The 18,794-nt window shown below is 47.3% G+C and overlaps 1 protein-coding gene across 1 annotated transcript; it reads left to right on the forward strand.

The window, feature by feature from the left end:
* Window positions 1–724: 724 nt before the first annotated feature.
* On the forward strand, window positions 725–11,700 carry LOC140126117 (E3 ubiquitin-protein ligase TRIM39-like). Its single transcript, XM_072145231.1, has 3 exons — window positions 725–1,183; window position 1,626; window positions 9,865–11,700. The coding sequence occupies exons 1-3, from the start codon at window positions 741–743 to the stop codon at window positions 11,026–11,028; spliced, it is 1,608 nt and encodes a 535-aa protein (XP_072001332.1). The 5' UTR covers window positions 725–740; the 3' UTR covers window positions 11,029–11,700.
* Window positions 11,701–18,794: the final 7,094 nt, after the last annotated feature.

Here is an 18,794-nt window from a genome sequence, read left to right on the forward strand (position 1 = left end):
CAAGCACTTACATGTATCGGGAAGAAGAAGGTGAACTCCAGCGGAGCTGAGCGGGGAAGTGACACATGTAGGATATCGGGCACATGAGTTTAGTGAATCGCGGCAGAGTGCATGATCGTCGGACAATGCACTTTCTGTGAACTCCTCCGGAAGGGTAAGTAAATGTGCCCCATTATAGCCAGGACCGGCTCCAGGTTTAAGTAGGCCCCTGGGCGACAGAGCCTTAGTCGGCCTCCCCCTAGGAGCAAGACTGTCCCTCTCCCCCTGCAGTAAGCAGACTGTCCCGCCCCTCATGGCCACGAGGGACATCATCATGTACTCCAGCTTCAGAGCCACCGAGTACAGCGCGAAGCACTGCTCGGGGGAACAAGGAAAGGTGGGTTTTGGATTCTTCTTCCCAAAGAGTGCAGCATATAAGCAGTAAACTACACAAGGGACACTAGTACAATTGATCCGGGGGCTTAAAAATTTTTTCACTGCCCGAGTGGGCCCCTCCAGCACCCATGGGCCCCGGCACTTGCCCAGGTCAACCAGGTGCTGGCGCCGGCCCTGATTATAGCACATATGGAGAACAGAAAATATATACATATAAATATCCAATCAAAATCTGTGTCACAGTGAGGACTGAATAGTCATCACAGTTCAGATGCTTCCTGAGTAGAAATAGTTAAACCTGCCCTCTGCTTTCTAAGCGTCATTAATAAAAATAGTTTCGTTTCTCTCTTCCTCCTCTGTCAGTCATGGCGTCTGCCGACCTGAGAGAGGAGCTGGACTGCTCCATCTGTCTGACCACTTATACAGATCCTGTAATGCTGAGATGTGGACACAACTTCTGCCGGGTCTGTATTGATCGTGTGCTGGATACACAGGACGGGTCTGGAGGTTATTCCTGTCCTGAATGTAGAGAAGAGTTTCAGGAGAGGCCGGCACTGATGAGGAACTTAGCTCTGCGGAAGATAATGGAGAATTTACTGACTACTCAACCAACACCGAGAGAAACCGGGATCTTCTGCACTTACTGTGTGGACTCTCCTGTACCTGCTGTGATGTCCTGTCTACATTGTGAGGCTTCTCTGTGTGATAAACACCTGAACGTCCACAGCAAGTCACCAGAACACGTCTTATCTGACCCCAGCACTTCCCTGGAGAACAGGAAATGTTCTGTCCATAAGGAAGTGTTAAAGTGCAGTGACCTGGACATGCCCAGTATACGTCTGGCAGTCTGTCACTATATGTTTGGTCACCTGCATAGCTTAAACCCCTGTTTTCTCATATATGTATTCCCTTACCTAGTCTTTCATGCATCTTCTGTAAGCACATGTGAAGGTATAGGCCCAAGCCTAGTGTGGGAGTAGTTCATTCTCCATTTTAGATTTCCATGTGGTTTGTATAATTGTATTATATCACTTAGCCCTATCTTGTGGTAAAAATTGCTAATTGCATCTGCCATTGACACTAATGTTAGTGCCCTCCCTTCTATATTACGCAATATTACTGTAATATTACATCATCTGCACATGGTCAAGCTGTGGGAGTGGATCTTCTGAATCACCTGACCTCCAGGGCCAGTCAAGGCTTTGATTGCTCTGGAAGGAGGAGTCCCAGGAGCAGCCCTCTGGATAGAGGGTCTGTAACCCTGTAGTTTTAGAGGAGACACACTTCGGTGTGTGCCGTGTGCAGACACACGTCAGTGTGTGGTCAAGTAGGTCTGTGAGGAGAAAGAGCCATAGGCCATATCCTTTGCAAGCCTGTTCATCACCTGTTTACCCAAGTTAGCAGGGATTACTACGTGCATCCTCTTTAACCGTCTGTGGGACAATACATAATATATATACAGAGCCCATAGCAAGCTGTCTTGGAAGTTTGAGGGTCATCCCGCCAGCAGCGCCAAAGTTTGTTCGTATTTAAGCACGTACCCTGTCTAATAGGAAGTAAAGTCATTGGGAGCAGGTATTCTACTCAGCTCAAGCAAGCATAGTTATTGCTAGTCCAAGCCTCTGTGAAAAGACTCCGCTCATCTGCTTCAGAAGACCACTTACCATCAGCTACACCATCCAAAACGACTGTGATCTGGATTTCTCGCGTCCTGCCAATAAAGAGCAACGGTTACCCCCGAGACTGGGCGTCTGAAGTCTTCATTGCTACAGGTACCTACGTGGGGGCGGGTAATCGGGACACACAAGGAGTGTGAGTGCCACCTGGGATTGGGGCCCATATATTCCCTCGGATATAGACTACCACCGTGTGACACCTTAAAGGCCCAGCACCCCAAATACAGTCCCGGGTCACCACATGTTCTTTTTGGCGTCCCCGAACAGGATCAGCCCAGTGCGCCTAAGAGCCACAATGAAGACTTCCGATTAATCGGTGGCGTCACGAAAAATTGTTAAAGAGACATTACAAGTCATCTAAAATCATTACTGTGCTTGTGAAAAAGTGAGGGTGCCGTCCCTTTGAGATTGAGACTGCATCACTTTAAATCTGTGTGGTGTGAATTGCAAGCATCTCCTATTGTGGATTCCAGTTGCCATTGTGGTGGATTCCAGTTGCCATTGTTGTGGATTACAGTTATTGCTGCCGCTGTGCATCTTCTATTGTGGACTGCAAAAATTACCTATATTTGTGTGAAGCAAAGGATTGTGCTGCTGTGTTACTGTGTGACTATCTACTGCCATTGTTCATTGTGCTGCTGCCAGAAGAGCATACAAGAGGTTAATTGTCTCCCCCAGCAGCTCTGCACTGTAGCTCCGCCCACCTGCATCGTGTTCAGGTCCTCCTCTCTTCATTCCTGCAAAGTGGAACTATTCTGTGTTGTTCCTGTACTAAAGGGGAAGGATTTCTTAGCTGCACCATATACAGATGCCAGGCACTGCCATCTTGCACAGAGTACCAGACCCTCAGCTCTGTCACCACTGCTGCATTGCTCCATTCTACTGTTCTCCTATCATTCAGTCTGCAGCTCCAGTTGTTTTCTTCAGCCTGTTTGTGCCTGCATTTTCTAGTGATTGCTGCTGTGAGCGCAGCACCTGTCATTACAGCTATACAGATAAGTGCAACTCTTCGTTTTTCAGCAGTGTTATATAAAGGAAAGGAAGTTATATATTTAGAGACTGTGTTTTGCATAAGATAATTTTTCTTAAAGCGACAGCAGCCATATTTTCCTTAAAGAGACAGTACATTAATTTTTGCAAAAATGTCTACATCTTCTCAAAAGGATCAGGCTCGCCCTAGCAGCCCTGCATCTTCATCTGCTACTGCTCCTACACCACAGGTTACAGCTGCTGCACCTGTTCCAGCCCCTGTTATAGCAACAGGAATGCCTTTCTTCATAGGAACCTCTAATCTCCCAAGTTACAGAGGGGATCCTCATACCATTGATGCATTTAAAGAAAAGATATTGCGTACCATTGAACTTGTGTCACTTTCTCCCAAACAGCAGGTACAGCTTCTAATAGGACAACTTGATGGTCCTGCTGCAGAGGAAGTCCGTTCCTGGCCATCTACAGAAAAGACCAGTGTTGACCAGATTCTCAATCTTCTCAAGAAGGAATTTGAGGTCCAATCACCAACTGAGGTTCGTCTTAAATTTTATGACCGACGTCAGAAACCTGGAGAAACGCTCAGAGAATATGCCCTCGCCCTCCAGGCTGCATACAGATCTTTGTGCCAAGTAGATACCATTGACCCTGTTGCTGCTCAAAGCATGATCACTGATAGATTTATAGAAGGCGTTGATTCCAGGCTAATACAGAGCCAACTCCGCATGCTGGCAGCCCAGAACCCAACCATGTCCTTTCTAGACTTTAAGACTTTAGCCTTACGAGTAGTAGGAACTGACTCACCCTGTGCTAGTTATACTTCTGCCACTAATTCTCCAGACCTGGCTGGTGGAATTTCTACTGCATCCCTACTACCTCCTGTTTTACCTATGCAGGCCACTCAGACTGTCCAGTCAACCCCTGTTACTACACCTAATACCACTGATGTACTTGCCCAAGTTGTTGACTCTCTGTGTCAAGCCTTAAAGGAGATAAAGGTTCAGCCCTCATCCCGTGAGTCATCTTTAGCCAGGACATTGTCTCCAGAACCACGTCCTAATCACCCGAGACCTGATAGGCCCCCTCCTGAAAGGTCTCCACGACATGAACCTCCTTATTGTACTTACTGTGAACGTCCTGGGCATTACAAATACCAATGTTACCAGTTAAACGGGCCACTCCCGAGGCCAAGGGCCGCCCCTCGGGTAGTGAATCCAAGGGCCCAGAGGGACGATCGCAATGGATTTCAAAGTTCATCTCGAAATGCCCGTACATAACTGTTTGTATAGATGGTGTACCCTTAGAAGCCTTAGTGGACACTGGTTCACAAGTCACTACCATTGAGCGACAGACATTTGAAAAGTATTGGGACTCTGACATTCTAAATCCTGTGGGTAAAGCCAAGTTACGTTTAATAGCAAGTAATGGTCAACCTATTTCCCAGCTAGGCTACTGGGAACCCACCATTCGTATTGGTGATCGTCAGTTACCAGGTCAAGGTGTAATTGTTACTGAGGCTCAGGGAGATACAACAGCAGTAGTGTTAGGCATGAATGTGATTCGCCATGTTTTTACTGAATTGCTAGCTGCTTTGCACGCTTCCCTCCCTTCTGCATCTTCCCATTACAGACAAGCAGTTCAGCGGACCATTAAAGTGCTCTGTGCCCAGCAGAAGTTCGCCAATCGCAAAGGTGAAATTTGCCGTGTCCGTATCCAGGATGTGAGACCAGTAACCCTAACTCCAAACAGCGAAACACTAGTCTGGTGTCGAGCTCGTCCAGGGATAGATAATGCAGATTATGAAGCTCTTCTTGATCCCATCCAAATTGAAGGACAGCCACTGGTAAAAGCTGCCAGAAGTATCGTCACGGTCTCAAACGGTAGAGTACCGGTACGGCTAGTGAACCTCAGCGATGCCCCTGTAGACTTGTACAAATTCAATTCAGTTGCTCAACTATATCACCTGGATCCAGAAGACATCCTGGATGAAGAAAATCTTGCACACCAAAAGTCAATTAAAACCACCCCCAAAGGTAACCACGAACCAACTACCTTTTGGTGGAACGAACTCAATGTTGGAGATGCGAACACTCCTATTGAAGATATTAATGGTGTCATCAAAGTCGCTAAGCGACATAGTGAAGCTTTCAGCAAGCATCCACTGGACTTTGGGAAGACTAATTTGATTCAACACAAGATCAATACAGGTGATCATCCTCCTATCAAAGAAAGGCACCGTCCCATACCTCCTGCCAACTACCAGCAAGTAAAGAAACTGATTAAGGAGATGAAAAACACCAAAGTCATTCAAGAAAGTCAAAGTCCTTGGGCTGCACCCATCGTCTTAGTGAAGAAGAAGGATGGCAACATCAGATTCTGCGTTGACTACAGAAAACTGAATAATGTCACCCACAAGGATGCCTATCCTCTTCCCAGGATTGAAGAATCCATCACTGCTCTTGGCTCAGCTGCATACTTCTCCACTCTGGACCTAACCAGCGGTTACTGGCAAGTACCCATGGCTCCTGAGGATAGGGAGAAGACAGCTTTCACTACTCCAATGGGACTCTATGAATTCAATGGCATGCCATTCGGATTGTGCAACGCCCCAGCAACATTCCAGAGACTTATGGAAAGATGTCTAGGCCACATTAATTTCCAGAGCGTCCTGCTGTATCTTGACGATGTCATTGTTTATTCTCGCACATATGAAGATCACTTAAATCATCTAACCGAAGTGTTCCAAGTGCTCATTGAACATGGTCTGAAAATCAAGCCATCTAAATGTCACCTTCTAAAACCAAAGGTCAGTTACTTGGGTCATGTCGTCAGTGCTGAAGGAATACAGCCTGATCCAGAAAAGATTTCTGCTGTGAAAAATTGGGACACCCCAAGAACTGTGAAGGAAGTCAGAAGTTTCCTAGGATTTGCGGGCTACTACCGCCGCTTTATACCTAACTTTGCCAAAGTAGCAGAACCACTCACCGAACTTCTACGTGGTTGTCCTAGAGAAAATTATAACCGAAAATTTCCTATTGATTGGTCTGAGAGACAAGAAGCTGCATTCCAGACTTTGAAAGCCCTGCTGACCTCTCCTCCAATTCTAGCGTACCCTGACTACAGCCATCCTTTCCGTCTCTACACGGATGCCAGCTATCAAGGCTTAGGAGCTGTATTGTCACAAGTCCAAGACGACAAAGAGAGAGTCATCGCTTATGCCAGCCGAAGCTTGAGAGGTGCCGAGAAGAACGATAACAACTACAGTTCGTTCAAGTTAGAGCTACTAGCTCTTGTGTGGGCCGTTACCGAGAAGTTCAAAGATTACCTCGCAGCCACACCATTCACCGTTTACACGGACAACAACCCTCTCGCTCACCTTAATACTGCACGGTTAGGTGCACTTGAACAAAGATGGGCTTCCAGATTAGCAAATTATTGCTTTGATATCAAATACCGCAGTGGTAAAACCAACATCAATGCAGATGTATTATCCCGTTTGCCCATAGGAGAAGGACCTCCTGATGAAGAAGACATGTGGGAAGACGTTGAGATGCCTCCCTTCTATCAAAGGTTTGCTATGCAGAATGTTATTGCTGCTACCCAGACTGATAAAGGTCCTCAACAGAAACATGATTCACTTCAAGATCCATCTAGATGGCAAACTCTCCAGAATGAATCTCGAGTTTTAGGTGAGATCTATGATTTCTTAACTACCGGAAGAACACCTGTCAGACTCAGAAGACAGTATCCAGATACTGAACTCAAGCGTCTATGGAGACAGCGAAAAAGGCTCTTCATTCAAAAGGGCCTCATCATACGTAATACCTTGGATCCTGTCTCAGGAGAGAGAATACACCAAATTCTCATTCCCAGAAGAGATGCAAAAATTGTGCTTGACGCTTATCATGACCAATCAGGACATTTTGGCGTACACAAAACGGAAGCTACCATACGCCAGCGCTTCTACTGGATTGGAATGCGAGCAGATATTGAAAACTGGTGCAGCGAATGCCCAGCTTGCAACCTGACTAAAGCCGCAAAGAAGGAGGCTAGAGCGCCATTGCATCCAATCAATTCTCACCGACCAAATGAGCTAGTTGCTCTGGATCATGTGAAACTGGCACCTACACGTTCAGGATATACTTATGCTCTCACTATGGTGGACCACTACTCTAAGTGGGTCGCAGTTGTTCCAGTGAAAGATATTACTGCTCGCACTACAGCTGCCGTCTTTTATCGTGAGTACGTGAGACATTATGGTTGCCCTGAAGCAGTCCTAACAGATCGTGGACCTGCCTTCGAATCACAACTCTTCCAAGAGCTTTGCCAATTCCATGAGTGTAAGAAGCTACGTACAACAGCTTATCATCCACAAGGGAATGGACTTTGTGAAAAAATAAACCAAGTGTTCATCAACATGCTGAGAACTGCATCAGTAACCAAACAAGCAGAATGGCCACAACTCCTAGATGAACTAGTGGAGATTTACAATAACACCATTCATTGTTCAACAGGCTACTCGCCATATTACCTTATGTTTGGTCGCCAAGGTCAACTCCCTAAGGATCGAGCTTTAGGAATTCAAGTACCTGATGTGATTAATCCCTTACCTAGGACCAACTGGGTCTCTGAACATCAACGTCGCATCCATGAAGCAAAAGAAATAGTTGATCACAGGATGAATGAAGCTCATCGTAGGCAAGAAGAGTGTTATAACCTAAGAGCCAATGCCACACCACTACAAGTGGGAGATAAAGTATGGTTACGAAAATACCATCGCTCAGACAAACTTGACTCACTCTGGGAACAAGAACCCTACACTGTCACAAGTATCCCATACCCTGATTCAGATGTCTACGAGGTCAAGAAGCCGGGAATGGCTCCTCAAACAGTTCACAGGAATCGCATGAAACTCTGCACTAAAGAAGACCTTATGGTTATGTCTTCTCCTCCACAACCAGTCATGCCGGTCTACACACCAACTCCTGTAACTGAGACACCACCAAGACAGCCCACTGTGGAAGAATCAATCAATAACTCTCCATTCATAATTCCAGGCTGTTATCAATGGGTACCAGTTCCTTTTCAAGCTCCTGTACAAGTTCCAGTTCAAGTTCCTGCTTCAATTGCTTCTCCTGTTCCTGTACCAGCATCAGAAGAACTACCTCATCACCAAATTCCAGATTCTGAGGAAAGTCAAGTGCTGAGGCGTTCAGAGCGAAGTACTAAAGGAACTCCTCCTGTCCGTTACAGAGAATAAAGAACTATATCCTTGACATGTATATATAATGTTTTGCTTGTATACATATATTACTGTTTATTTAACTAGATAGTTAGCTAGTTTGCAACGGTTTAAGCCTCGAGTACCTGGTTAACTACCATGCATATTGTTTCTGGTTAACTTGCATATTAATACAGTCTATGGACTACTAAGGACTGTGTCTGTTCTCAAAAGTGCCTTTTACCAGAGCCTTCCCATGGACAATGCCTAATTGCTAAAAGAGACTCTACCTAAAGTGCACTATATCTACTGTTCATATTGTTTTGCGCATTTTCATTGTTATTTTCATGTGTTATTGCATTGCTCTATGATATATTTTCCAGATCATTCTAACTTTACATTGTCATTGTATTTCAGGTGCTACCCCACCTAAACATGTGCATTTCCTCCTCATATAGACGCCGAGGACGGCTTATTTTCAGTGAGGGTGTTTGCAGTGACCTGGACATGCCCAGTATACGTCTGGCAGTCTGTCACTATATGTTTGGTCACCTGCATAGCTTAAACCCTTGTTTTCTCATATATGTATTCCCTTACCTAGTCTTTCATGCATCTTCTGTAAGCACATGTGAAGGTATAGGCCCAAGCCTAGTGTGGGAGTAGTTCATTCTCCATTTTAGATTTCCATGTGGTTTGTATAATTGTATTATATCACTTAGCCCTATCTTGTGGTAAAAATTGCTAATTGCATCTGCCATTGACACTAATGTTAGTGCCCTCCCTTCTATATTACGCAATATTACTGTAATATTACATCATCTGCACATGGTCAAGCTGTGGGAGTGGATCTTCTGAATCACCTGACCTCCAGGGCCAGTCAAGGCTTTGATTGCTCTGGAAGGAGGAGTCCCAGGAGCAGCCCTCTGGATAGAGGGTCTGTAACCCTGTAGTTTTAGAGGAGACACACTTCGGTGTGTGCCGTGTGCAGACACACGTCAGTGTGTGGTCAAGTAGGTCTGTGAGGAGAAAGAGCCATAGGCCATATCCTTTGCAAGCCTGTTCATCACCTGTTTACCCAAGTTAGCAGGGATTACTACGTGCATCCTCTTTAACCGTCTGTGGGACAATACATAATATATATACAGAGCCCATAGCAAGCTGTCTTGGAAGTTTGAGGGTCATCCCGCCAGCAGCGCCAAAGTTTGTTCGTATTTAAGCACGTACCCTGTCTAATAGGAAGTAAAGTCATTGGGAGCAGGTATTCTACTCAGCTCAAGCAAGCATAGTTATTGCTAGTCCAAGCCTCTGTGAAAAGACTCCGCTCATCTGCTTCAGAAGACCACTTACCATCAGCTACACCATCCAAAACGACTGTGATCTGGATTTCTCGCGTCCTGCCAATAAAGAGCAACGGTTACCCCCGAGACTGGGCGTCTGAAGTCTTCATTGCTACAGGTACCTACGTGGGGGCGGGTAATCGGGACACACAAGGAGTGTGAGTGCCACCTGGGATTGGGGCCCATATATTCCCTCGGATATAGACTACCACCGTGTGACACCTTAAAGGCCCAGCACCCCAAATACAGTCCCGGGTCACCACAAAAGTATTACTGTACTAAGGAAAACATCTGTATCTGTGTGTCCTGCAGTTTGGCCGGAGAACATCGGGGACACCAGGTGGAGATGCTGGAGGAGGCTTCTAAAAAGAAGAAGAAGAAACTGAGAAATGTTCTCCAGAAACTGATCACAAAGAGAGAGGAGACTGAGGAGGGAGTCCAGAGTCTGGAGGAGCGCAGGAGAAAAGCTCAAGAAAAAGCATCTGGAGAAGCTGAGAGAGTCACTGCCCTGTTTATAGACATCAGGAGACAACTGGACGACCTGGAGAAGAGGGTCCTGAGTGACATCTCCAGGCAGGAGAAGGAAAAGTCCCTCTCACTGTCTGCTCTGATCCAGAAGCTGGAGATACAGAAGGACGAGCTGTCCAGGAAGATGAGGCACATTGAGGAGCTGTGTAACATGACTGATCCACTGACTGTGTTACAGGAACCAGACACAGGTGACTTGTGTGATCCTGAGGAGGGGGGAGGTGATGAGGACACAGGGGGACATGATAACCAGCGCCATGATGTAGATGGTCTGGATGTGACTGTGATCTCAGACACATTACACACATTATGTGACATAATATCAGGTATAAGGAGCGGGATCTATGTGGAGGGTCCTGGAGACATATTACTGGATGTAAACACGGCTGCTAATAATAATCTCCATGTATCAGACGACCTGAAAACTGCAACCTGGACACCAGAGAAGAAGAATCGTCCAGAAACAGCAGAGAGATTCCAGGATTATCCTCAGGTGATGAGCAGCCGGAGATTTACCTCAGGACGACATTACTGGGATGTGGAGAGCAGTAGATCAAGGTGGTGGAGGGTCGGGATGTGTTATCCCAGTATAGACAGGAGGGGGTGGGAGTCATGTATTGGATATAATAACAAGTCCTGGAGTTTGAGGAGATATAATAATGAGTATTATGTGATACATGACAGTGATGACATCCGGTTACGTGACAATATCTCCAGTGATAGAGTCCGGATCTGTCTGGATTATGAGGCGGGGGAGTTGTCCTTCTATGAGCTGTGTGACCCCATCAGACACTTACACACCTTCACCACCACCTTCACCGAGCCCCTTCATGCTGCATTATGTGTAGGGGGAGGTTCTATAAAGATATTAGGGGGAGACAGGAACTGGGAGAAACCATCATAAAGTCAGTCATTCAGATTTTTCCCTACTTTTGATATGTCCCTTACCTAAAAAATGGCCAGTTCTGCATCGACGCCTCAGAAAAAAAATACTTCTCAGAGAAATTTAGTGTACAGAATTTTTTAAAATGAAGTACATAAAACCAGGGGTGAATCTGTCCACTATACTGCTGTAGGTGATAGATAGGTGCTCCCCTCCACCCCATCCTGCAAGAGAAGCTAGTGAATACCAGGCAGGATAATATCTGAGAAAACCTTGTGAATGGTTTCTGCTTTGATCAATAGTCGCTGTAAGGTCTCATGAACACGACCCTCATAGAAGTCTGTGGCACCCGGCCATAGTGCGGTGAGCACATATTGTCACAACGCACCATGACCTAGCTGTGAGGCCGCGCCGCTTAACCCCTTTTACCTTTGTGACCAGACCCTATTTTTAGAATCAAACATGTGTCATGATAATTGGTTAGAACTTCAGAACGCTTTAACATAGGGTCAGCTCCAGGTATCAGTAGGCCCCTTGGCGACAGCTCCTCAGTGAGCCCATTTTCAGTGAACTCACGTGGCAGCATTTCAAATTTAGAAACTAAAACAGTCTCCTGTTCTAAAATATTCCCTAGTTTATCATTACCAAACAGCCCCCTCATGGTTATTTTATATATAAGCCCCCTCACACCCTGTGAATTCATTAGATGTTGCCCCCCCTTATGTGGGCCCCTCTAGAAGCTATGGGCCCCGGCAGGGCCGCATCTGCCATGAGGCGAGATAAAAATCTCGCCTCAGGCAGCAGAATGCGGGTCCCTGTAAAGGGCGGCGAAATTCGCCGCTCTAAAGTGGGCGATTCGGGCGTCAATTATGCCCGAATCGCCCACCAGCTAAATAAATCGCGCCTTTCTCTTTAAGACACAGGCGCGATTTATATGCGGAGCGACGCAGCGCCTTTCCGGCAGCTGCGTCGCTCTATTCTAAGCAGTGACACAGGCGTCATGACGTCACGCCGCCTGTGTCACTGTGGAGCCGCGGCTCACAGGAGAGCCGCGTGAAGACCGGGGCCGCGCGCCGAGGGAGCAGCTGCCTGCAGGTGAGTGTGATTTTATTATTTTTCATGTACTGTCATTTTTTTATGTGGGGCAGTGGGGAGGTGTCGCTATCGTGGGAGGGGGGGGGAGTACTGTAAACATTATATGTGGCCATAATTGATGTATACTGGGGGCGGGGGGGGGGTTGGTTACTGTATATATTGTATGGGTCCAGCATTATTTTATACTGGGGGGGGGTTTGGTTACTGTATATATTGTATTATGGGGCCAGAATTGTTTTATACTGGGGGGGGGGGGGGTACTGTATATAATTTGGGGGGCCAGAATTGTTTTATACTGGGGGGATGCAGTATATATTATATGGGGCCAGATTCATTTAAACTGGGGCGGGGGGGGGGGGGTATTGTGTATATTATATGGGGCCAGATACATTTAAACTGGGGCGGGGGGGGGGGTGCTCTATATATTATATTACAGCTGGGGGGCTGTATATGGGATACAGTATATTACTAAGCTGGGGGGGCTGTATATGGGATACAGTATATTACTAAGCTGGGGGGGCTGTATATGGGATACAGTATATTACTAAGCTGGGGGGCTGTATATGGGATACAGTATATTACTAAGCTGGGAGGCTGTATATGGGATACAGTATATTACTAAGCTGGGGGGCTGTATATGGGATACAGTATATTACTAAGCTGGGGGGCTGTATATGGGATACAGTATATTACTAAGCTGGGGGGATGTATATGGGATACAGTATATTACTAAGCTGGGGGGCTGTATATGGGATACAGTATATTACTAAGCAGGGGGACTGTATATGGGATACAGTATATTACTAAGCTGGGGGAATGTATATGGGATACAGTATATTACTAAGCTGGGGGGGATGTATATGGGGTACAGTATATTACTAAGCTGGGGGGATGTATATGGGATACAGTATATTACTAAGCTGGGGGGGATGTATATGGGGTACAGTATATTACTAAGCTGGGGGGCTGTATATGGGATACAGTATATTACTAAGCTGGGGCTGTATATGGGATACAGTATATTCCTAAGCTGGGGGGGATGTATATGGGGTACAGTATATTACTAAGCTGGGGGGCTGTATATGGGATACAGTATATTACTAAGCTGGGGCTGTATATGGGATACAGTATATTCCTAAGCTGGGAGGGGGCTGTATAGGATACAGTATATAAATAAGCTGGGGGGGCTGTATATTAGGGGGTGCTATATATTCACATTGGTCAGGGTTGCACTGTATGTAAAATCATGTAACATAATAACAGGGTGGGATATATTAGTTATAGGATACCATAGATTACTTTTCATCATTTAAACTAAATGTTAGGGGTCTGTATTAATAAATTGGGGGTGTTGTATATTGATTGCTGCTGTGTATGCTATAATTCCAGTAGAAATATATATAATGAAGGGATGTTTTATATGTGTGGAGAGTGCGGTCAGTTGTGTTGTGAGGGGTATATATTATTTAGGAGCACAGTGTTGTTATCCAGGAGACTTCATACTGGAAGTGACTGTGGTATTTTTAGGGACGCCGGGTGGAGATGCTGCACGGAGCTGAAGATATCCGGCCGTGAACTCAGCAGTGATACTTCATGGATTGGAGAACCCGGAATAAAGTCCTCCTGATGGAAGAGATTGTCATCTATAAGGTACTAGATGCCACTAATGACTCTCAGATCCTGTAGTCAGTCACACAGTGTCAGGGAGCTGTCTGTAAGGTTGTTAATTGTTAGTAAAGTTTTCAGCATTTACTTAACAGGGAGCGGGGGGGGGGGGGGCAGCATTTTAATATTCGCCTCAGGCAGCAAATATGCTAGAATCGGCCCTGACAACAGAGATAGCGTATATGGTACAGAGTCCAAGAGGGATGGCTGGAGGTACAATAGCCAAGATCAATAAATCAGAATAAATGGTAGAATAGCCAAAGCAAGCACGAGCACAATACAGAGCTGAGATATAAAACTGTAACCACAAGGGCTGATGGGACTGGGCAGGTATATAAAGAAGTCCCTGGACACACCTCCAGCAGCAGACTGGATCAGCTGACCATTACACCAGTAACCCTTTGCTGGACAGGGCTAAGCTAGAGCCGGGTGTGGCTAAATAAACAGCAACCTAAACCACAGTTCACACACGGGAAACACAAACAGACATTAACACCTTCTAGGTGATGCCGGCGCGGATATTACAATTTCTCTCCTCATAGGACATTTACGGGACAGGAACCCGTTTCCATAAGAGCAATTTCTCTTGGCTCTGACGAGTTCTACTTTCGGAATATTGTACATTGTGTGCCTGGGGTGACATGATTTCGTGTGTGACATAGTATTGGAAGATATTGGTTTCCAATATGTACATGTACTGATCTTATTACAGTCATATTCAACTCCAAAAAAAATTATACTTTCACCATCAACATGAGAGATGAATTTAAGGTTAAAGGGGTTTTCCCATGAAAGAAAATTCTCAAATTTCCATCCACTATTGATGTTTACACAATACAGATAATTCTTAACCTCTTACTTTACAATTTTACTCAGCTTATTGTTATTTTAGCTCCTATCACTCAGTGATGGTCAGTGTAAGATTCCAGTGTGTGGGTGGGGACTCTCTAAGCAGACACTTCATGATTCCTCTAGTGCTATGAGATGCTGTGGGCTGACAATGTGCTTAGATTATCAGGGTACAGGGTTTATCTACACATTATTTAGCTTATGAACATTGTACTAATATCTGATACATAGATAAAGAGATGAGACACATCAGAGATGAGATGATGTGATGCATGAGATCCATATAACACACAATTACATTCTCAGCTCTGCTAATCTCAGCCACAACATACTGTTAGATCGTAGGAATACAAATCAGAGTATACACTGAGGGCACTACTGAACACATGTTGTGTTGCAGTGTCAGAGTTGTGTTGGTTGTGTACAAAGCCTTGCGGGAGTTGGTGGTGCTCTAATTCTGTGAAAAAGTAGTAGCAGGTAAATATGAAAAAACAGTAGAACGGCACTCACCACGGATTCCCCTTTAGTCCAGTTTATTGAAACATACTCACAAAAACACGGTGAAGGATAAGATCTTCAATAGGGAGGGAAGACGCCAAAACTCACACAAGGGTAAAATGCATGACAGCTGTTTCGCGCGTGGTGCGCTTCATCTGACTTGCCCCTGTTACTGTTAGATCTGCTGTGCCCCCCTCCCCCTTCCCTAAAGACCTTATCGGCCTATAGCTTTATTGTCCTCACGCTGCTTGCCGGCAGGAAGTCTGTGTGTGTGTGAGCTCGTCCTGGAATGGGTGGGAGCTCCTGCATAGAGGAGCTCAGTGCAGCGTCAAACAGAAAAACAATGGGGCTTATTTACTAAGGGTCCCGCGGCCGCACTTTCCTCGGATATACCAACGTTTTCAGGGAATGTGCTGCTGGGACAGGTATTTAGAAGGGGATTGTGTCGCACGCCCACTTTCATGAGAAATCGGAGGGCGGGCCGTCGGATGATCCGACGGATTTGGACTGAGCGCGGGATTTAACTTTAAAATTGTGTCACAAGTCATGCACTTACATGCACCAGGAAGAAGAAGGTGAACTCCGGCGGACTTGATCGGGAAAGCGACACATGCAGGATATCGGGCGCACGATCTTAGTGAATCGCAGCACAGCGCATTACACACGGACAATGCACTTTCAGGATGTCCTCTGGACCGGTTAAGTAAATGTGCCCCAATATGTCTTCCCGACCCTAAAGTCAGAAAAATACTGTCAGATCCCGGGGCAACCAAAACTGTGTACACCAGGACTGATAGAGACAGGTTGTTATAATATCCTCTATTTTTGTAAATAACATTGAATTAGAGAATGTGTTATTCTGTTATCCTGAGTATATTTAAGAAACTTGTCTTCATTGGATTACCCCTTTAAGCAAATTACTATTCAGATAATCTACAAATTCAGGGAGGTCACACCGACACCCCCCCCCCACCCCCCCCCCAACTGAAGAGGAGGTCCTCGATGTAACGGCCATACGCCTGCACATACACTAACTTCTTCTTGGCTGTATACGAAGACCAATATATTCATTCCCTAAATAATAAATACAGTAAATATATAAAAATGTGGCGGCGCTTTGTCACTTTGTTGACGACATATTCATTATATGGTCAGGTACAGCGGAGGAGATTACAGAGACGTTAGACTCCCTGAATGCAATAAGTGATATGAATACGAGCTCCACGTCATCCACGATAGGCGTCTGGAATTTCTTAATGTTTTAGTGAAAATAGAGGAAAAAAAATGAAAAAACTGTCAGTGCATAGGAAACAATGTGGAAGCTGGAATGTTAGCACGAAGCCGGCTGCAAGGATAGGTGCAGTGCGGCCATGACAGGCAGGGATGAGAGGAGAGAAAATGATGGGTGGAGTGGTCTTGGGGGGCGGAGATTTTAGTCCAAGTGGATAGGTGGGTTTGAACTGGGGGGAGGAGATAGTGAGGGGTTTATATAGGAGGATTAGGAAGGGTAGCCATCTTTTGGCTTTAGAAAATTGTCAGGGTAGGTTGTCAGCACCAGTGTGGGGAGTTTTGGGCCTAGCAAGGGGGTTTAGTCGGGGCGAGTGGGGGATAGGGTCGGGGGATTGTGAAGGGTTGTACTAGGTAGTGGGGTTTCAGAGGTCAGGGAATTTTTGGAATATGGCGGATGTGGAGGCTTTCTTAGAGCTAATGAGGGAGCAGGCCAGGACAAAGGGCCCGGAGTGGGTGAAGAGCCAGATGCAGGCCATGAACAATGGTGACTTACCCGGGCGTCCGGCCAGTTCCAGGCCCTCTCGGCCCCCGGAGCGCTTGAGCCCATCCAGTTCTCCTGTGCGGGGGCAGCGATGTTCGAGTGGGGTAGCCGGTGGTGCGGGAGGCGGCAGGCAGAGGAGGTCCAGCGGTGCTGCAGGAGAAGAAATACAGCGGATGCCGGTCAGCGGGGATGTCGGTGGAGGAGCCCGGGGAGCGGTGAGGCCTACCAAGATGGCGTCACCACGTGGCGGCGGCCTGAAGAGATGGAGCGGAGGCGGACCTGGGAAGAAGGGCGGAGCGAGAGCGACACCGTGCGCCACAGACGAAGAGGAAGAGGAGGAGCCTGGAACCGGAAGTCGGAGGCGGAGCAGTGGCGTCACCAGGTCAGCGGTGAGTGCCAGGGGCCCTTCCAGAGCAGTAGGAGGCAGCGGTGCTGCAAAACGGCGGCGGCAGGGGGAAGCAGCAGGCACCAGGCGAATAGGAGGTACGAGGAGCCGGCTGGGAGCTGCGGCTGGGCGCAGGCATCAGGCCGTTGCGGTGGGAGAGCACGGGGATAGCTCTCCCATCAGGGGACATGGGACTGGCAGCAGGTCTCGGACCTCCAGTCCGGAGATATATAGAGCGGGTGCTAGGCAGGCGGCCCCGTTGGAGATTGCAGGGGAGGCTGCGGGGGGGGGGGGTGCACCCCCTCTAGGAAGAGCAGTGGCGACAGGCGTAGTTAGCGAGGGCGGGCATAGGGCTGCTGGGGGGTGTCAGCCGAGTTCGGCGGCGCTCAGCAGCAGTATGGGGGGTCAGGTGGAGGATCAGTCTGTTGTGCGTGGTGTCTCCTCTGTGCTTTTTCCATTACAGGCTCGCGGCGGCGCTGAGACGGCTATTCTGGAGACGTTGCCACAGGCTTTAGGCACGGCCCAGCCAGGACAAGCTCCAGTGTTGGCGGTCTCTGCGGGGGTTCCGGTGGTTTCCAGCACGGCAGGAGTCGTGCCAGTGCCATTGCCGGTGGCGGCGGGCGCATCGGCCCCGCCAGGAGTTGCGGCAGTGGGACAACCTTCCTTGCCAGGATCCGGGACGGTCGCAGGAGCATCTAATTCCACAGCGGCAGCAGGCGTCCACAGCGCTGCCCAATCAGGTGGGTCTACAGGCACACATACACTGATTCAAGGTTTTACACAAACACCAGTAGGACAAGGTAGCGAGCTTGTGCTGGGGGGGGGGGGCAGAGATGGCCTCGGGAGGGGCGCTGCAGGAAATATTGCAGGGAGTGCAGCGATTGGTTAAAGTGGTCGAGCAAGTTCAGGGGTCACAGCGTGCTGGGCCGTTAGCAGTTTGGACTGGGGGTGTTAGCTCAGGTATGAGTACGGGGAGTGGTTGCAAGGCAGGAGCAGGGAGCGTCAACTAGCTCAGCAGAAACGGGGGTACAGACAGAAAAGGAAGATGCGGCGGCTAAGCCGCTGCCGGTATCAGACGGGGCAAAAGCTAGTCTGTACATTTGTATGAGGGGGCCGTTGGGGGCTCATTTGAAACCAGAGTTAAAAGAGAAAATATGGAAGAAAGAGAATCTTGACATTTTCACGTTGTTGCCTTTGGAGCGCTTTAGTGTTGAAAGGTGGGAGAAGGGAAAAGAGCATAGGAAGGAGGAGGATGAGGAGAGGAGAAGGTTTAGGTTGATTCCTCGTACATTTGGGAACTGGTTAAATGCGTTTGCTATATTAGCAAGTGTGGTGGGTGAAAAGCGCCCGGAATGCTGTTCAGCATTGTGGTGTTACTTTGTGACGGTGTGGGATGCGTACAAGAACTATGGGGGTACGGCATGGTTACAGTATGATGAGCAGTTTCGGCAGCGTATGTTGGTGCAACCGTCACTGGAATGGGATCACAGGGATATAGATCTGTGGATGCGATTGATGGCGTTG

This window comes from Engystomops pustulosus, chromosome 4 (genome assembly GCF_040894005.1).
Source record: "Engystomops pustulosus chromosome 4, aEngPut4.maternal, whole genome shotgun sequence".
In the NCBI taxonomy this organism is placed as follows: Eukaryota; Metazoa; Chordata; class Amphibia; order Anura; family Leptodactylidae; genus Engystomops; species Engystomops pustulosus.

What these genes read in the sequence shown, in the direction of transcription:
- LOC140126117 (XM_072145231.1), top strand. Translation starts at nt 741, where the DNA reads ATGGCGTCTGCCGACCTGAGAGAGGAGCTGGACTGCTCCATCTGTCTG.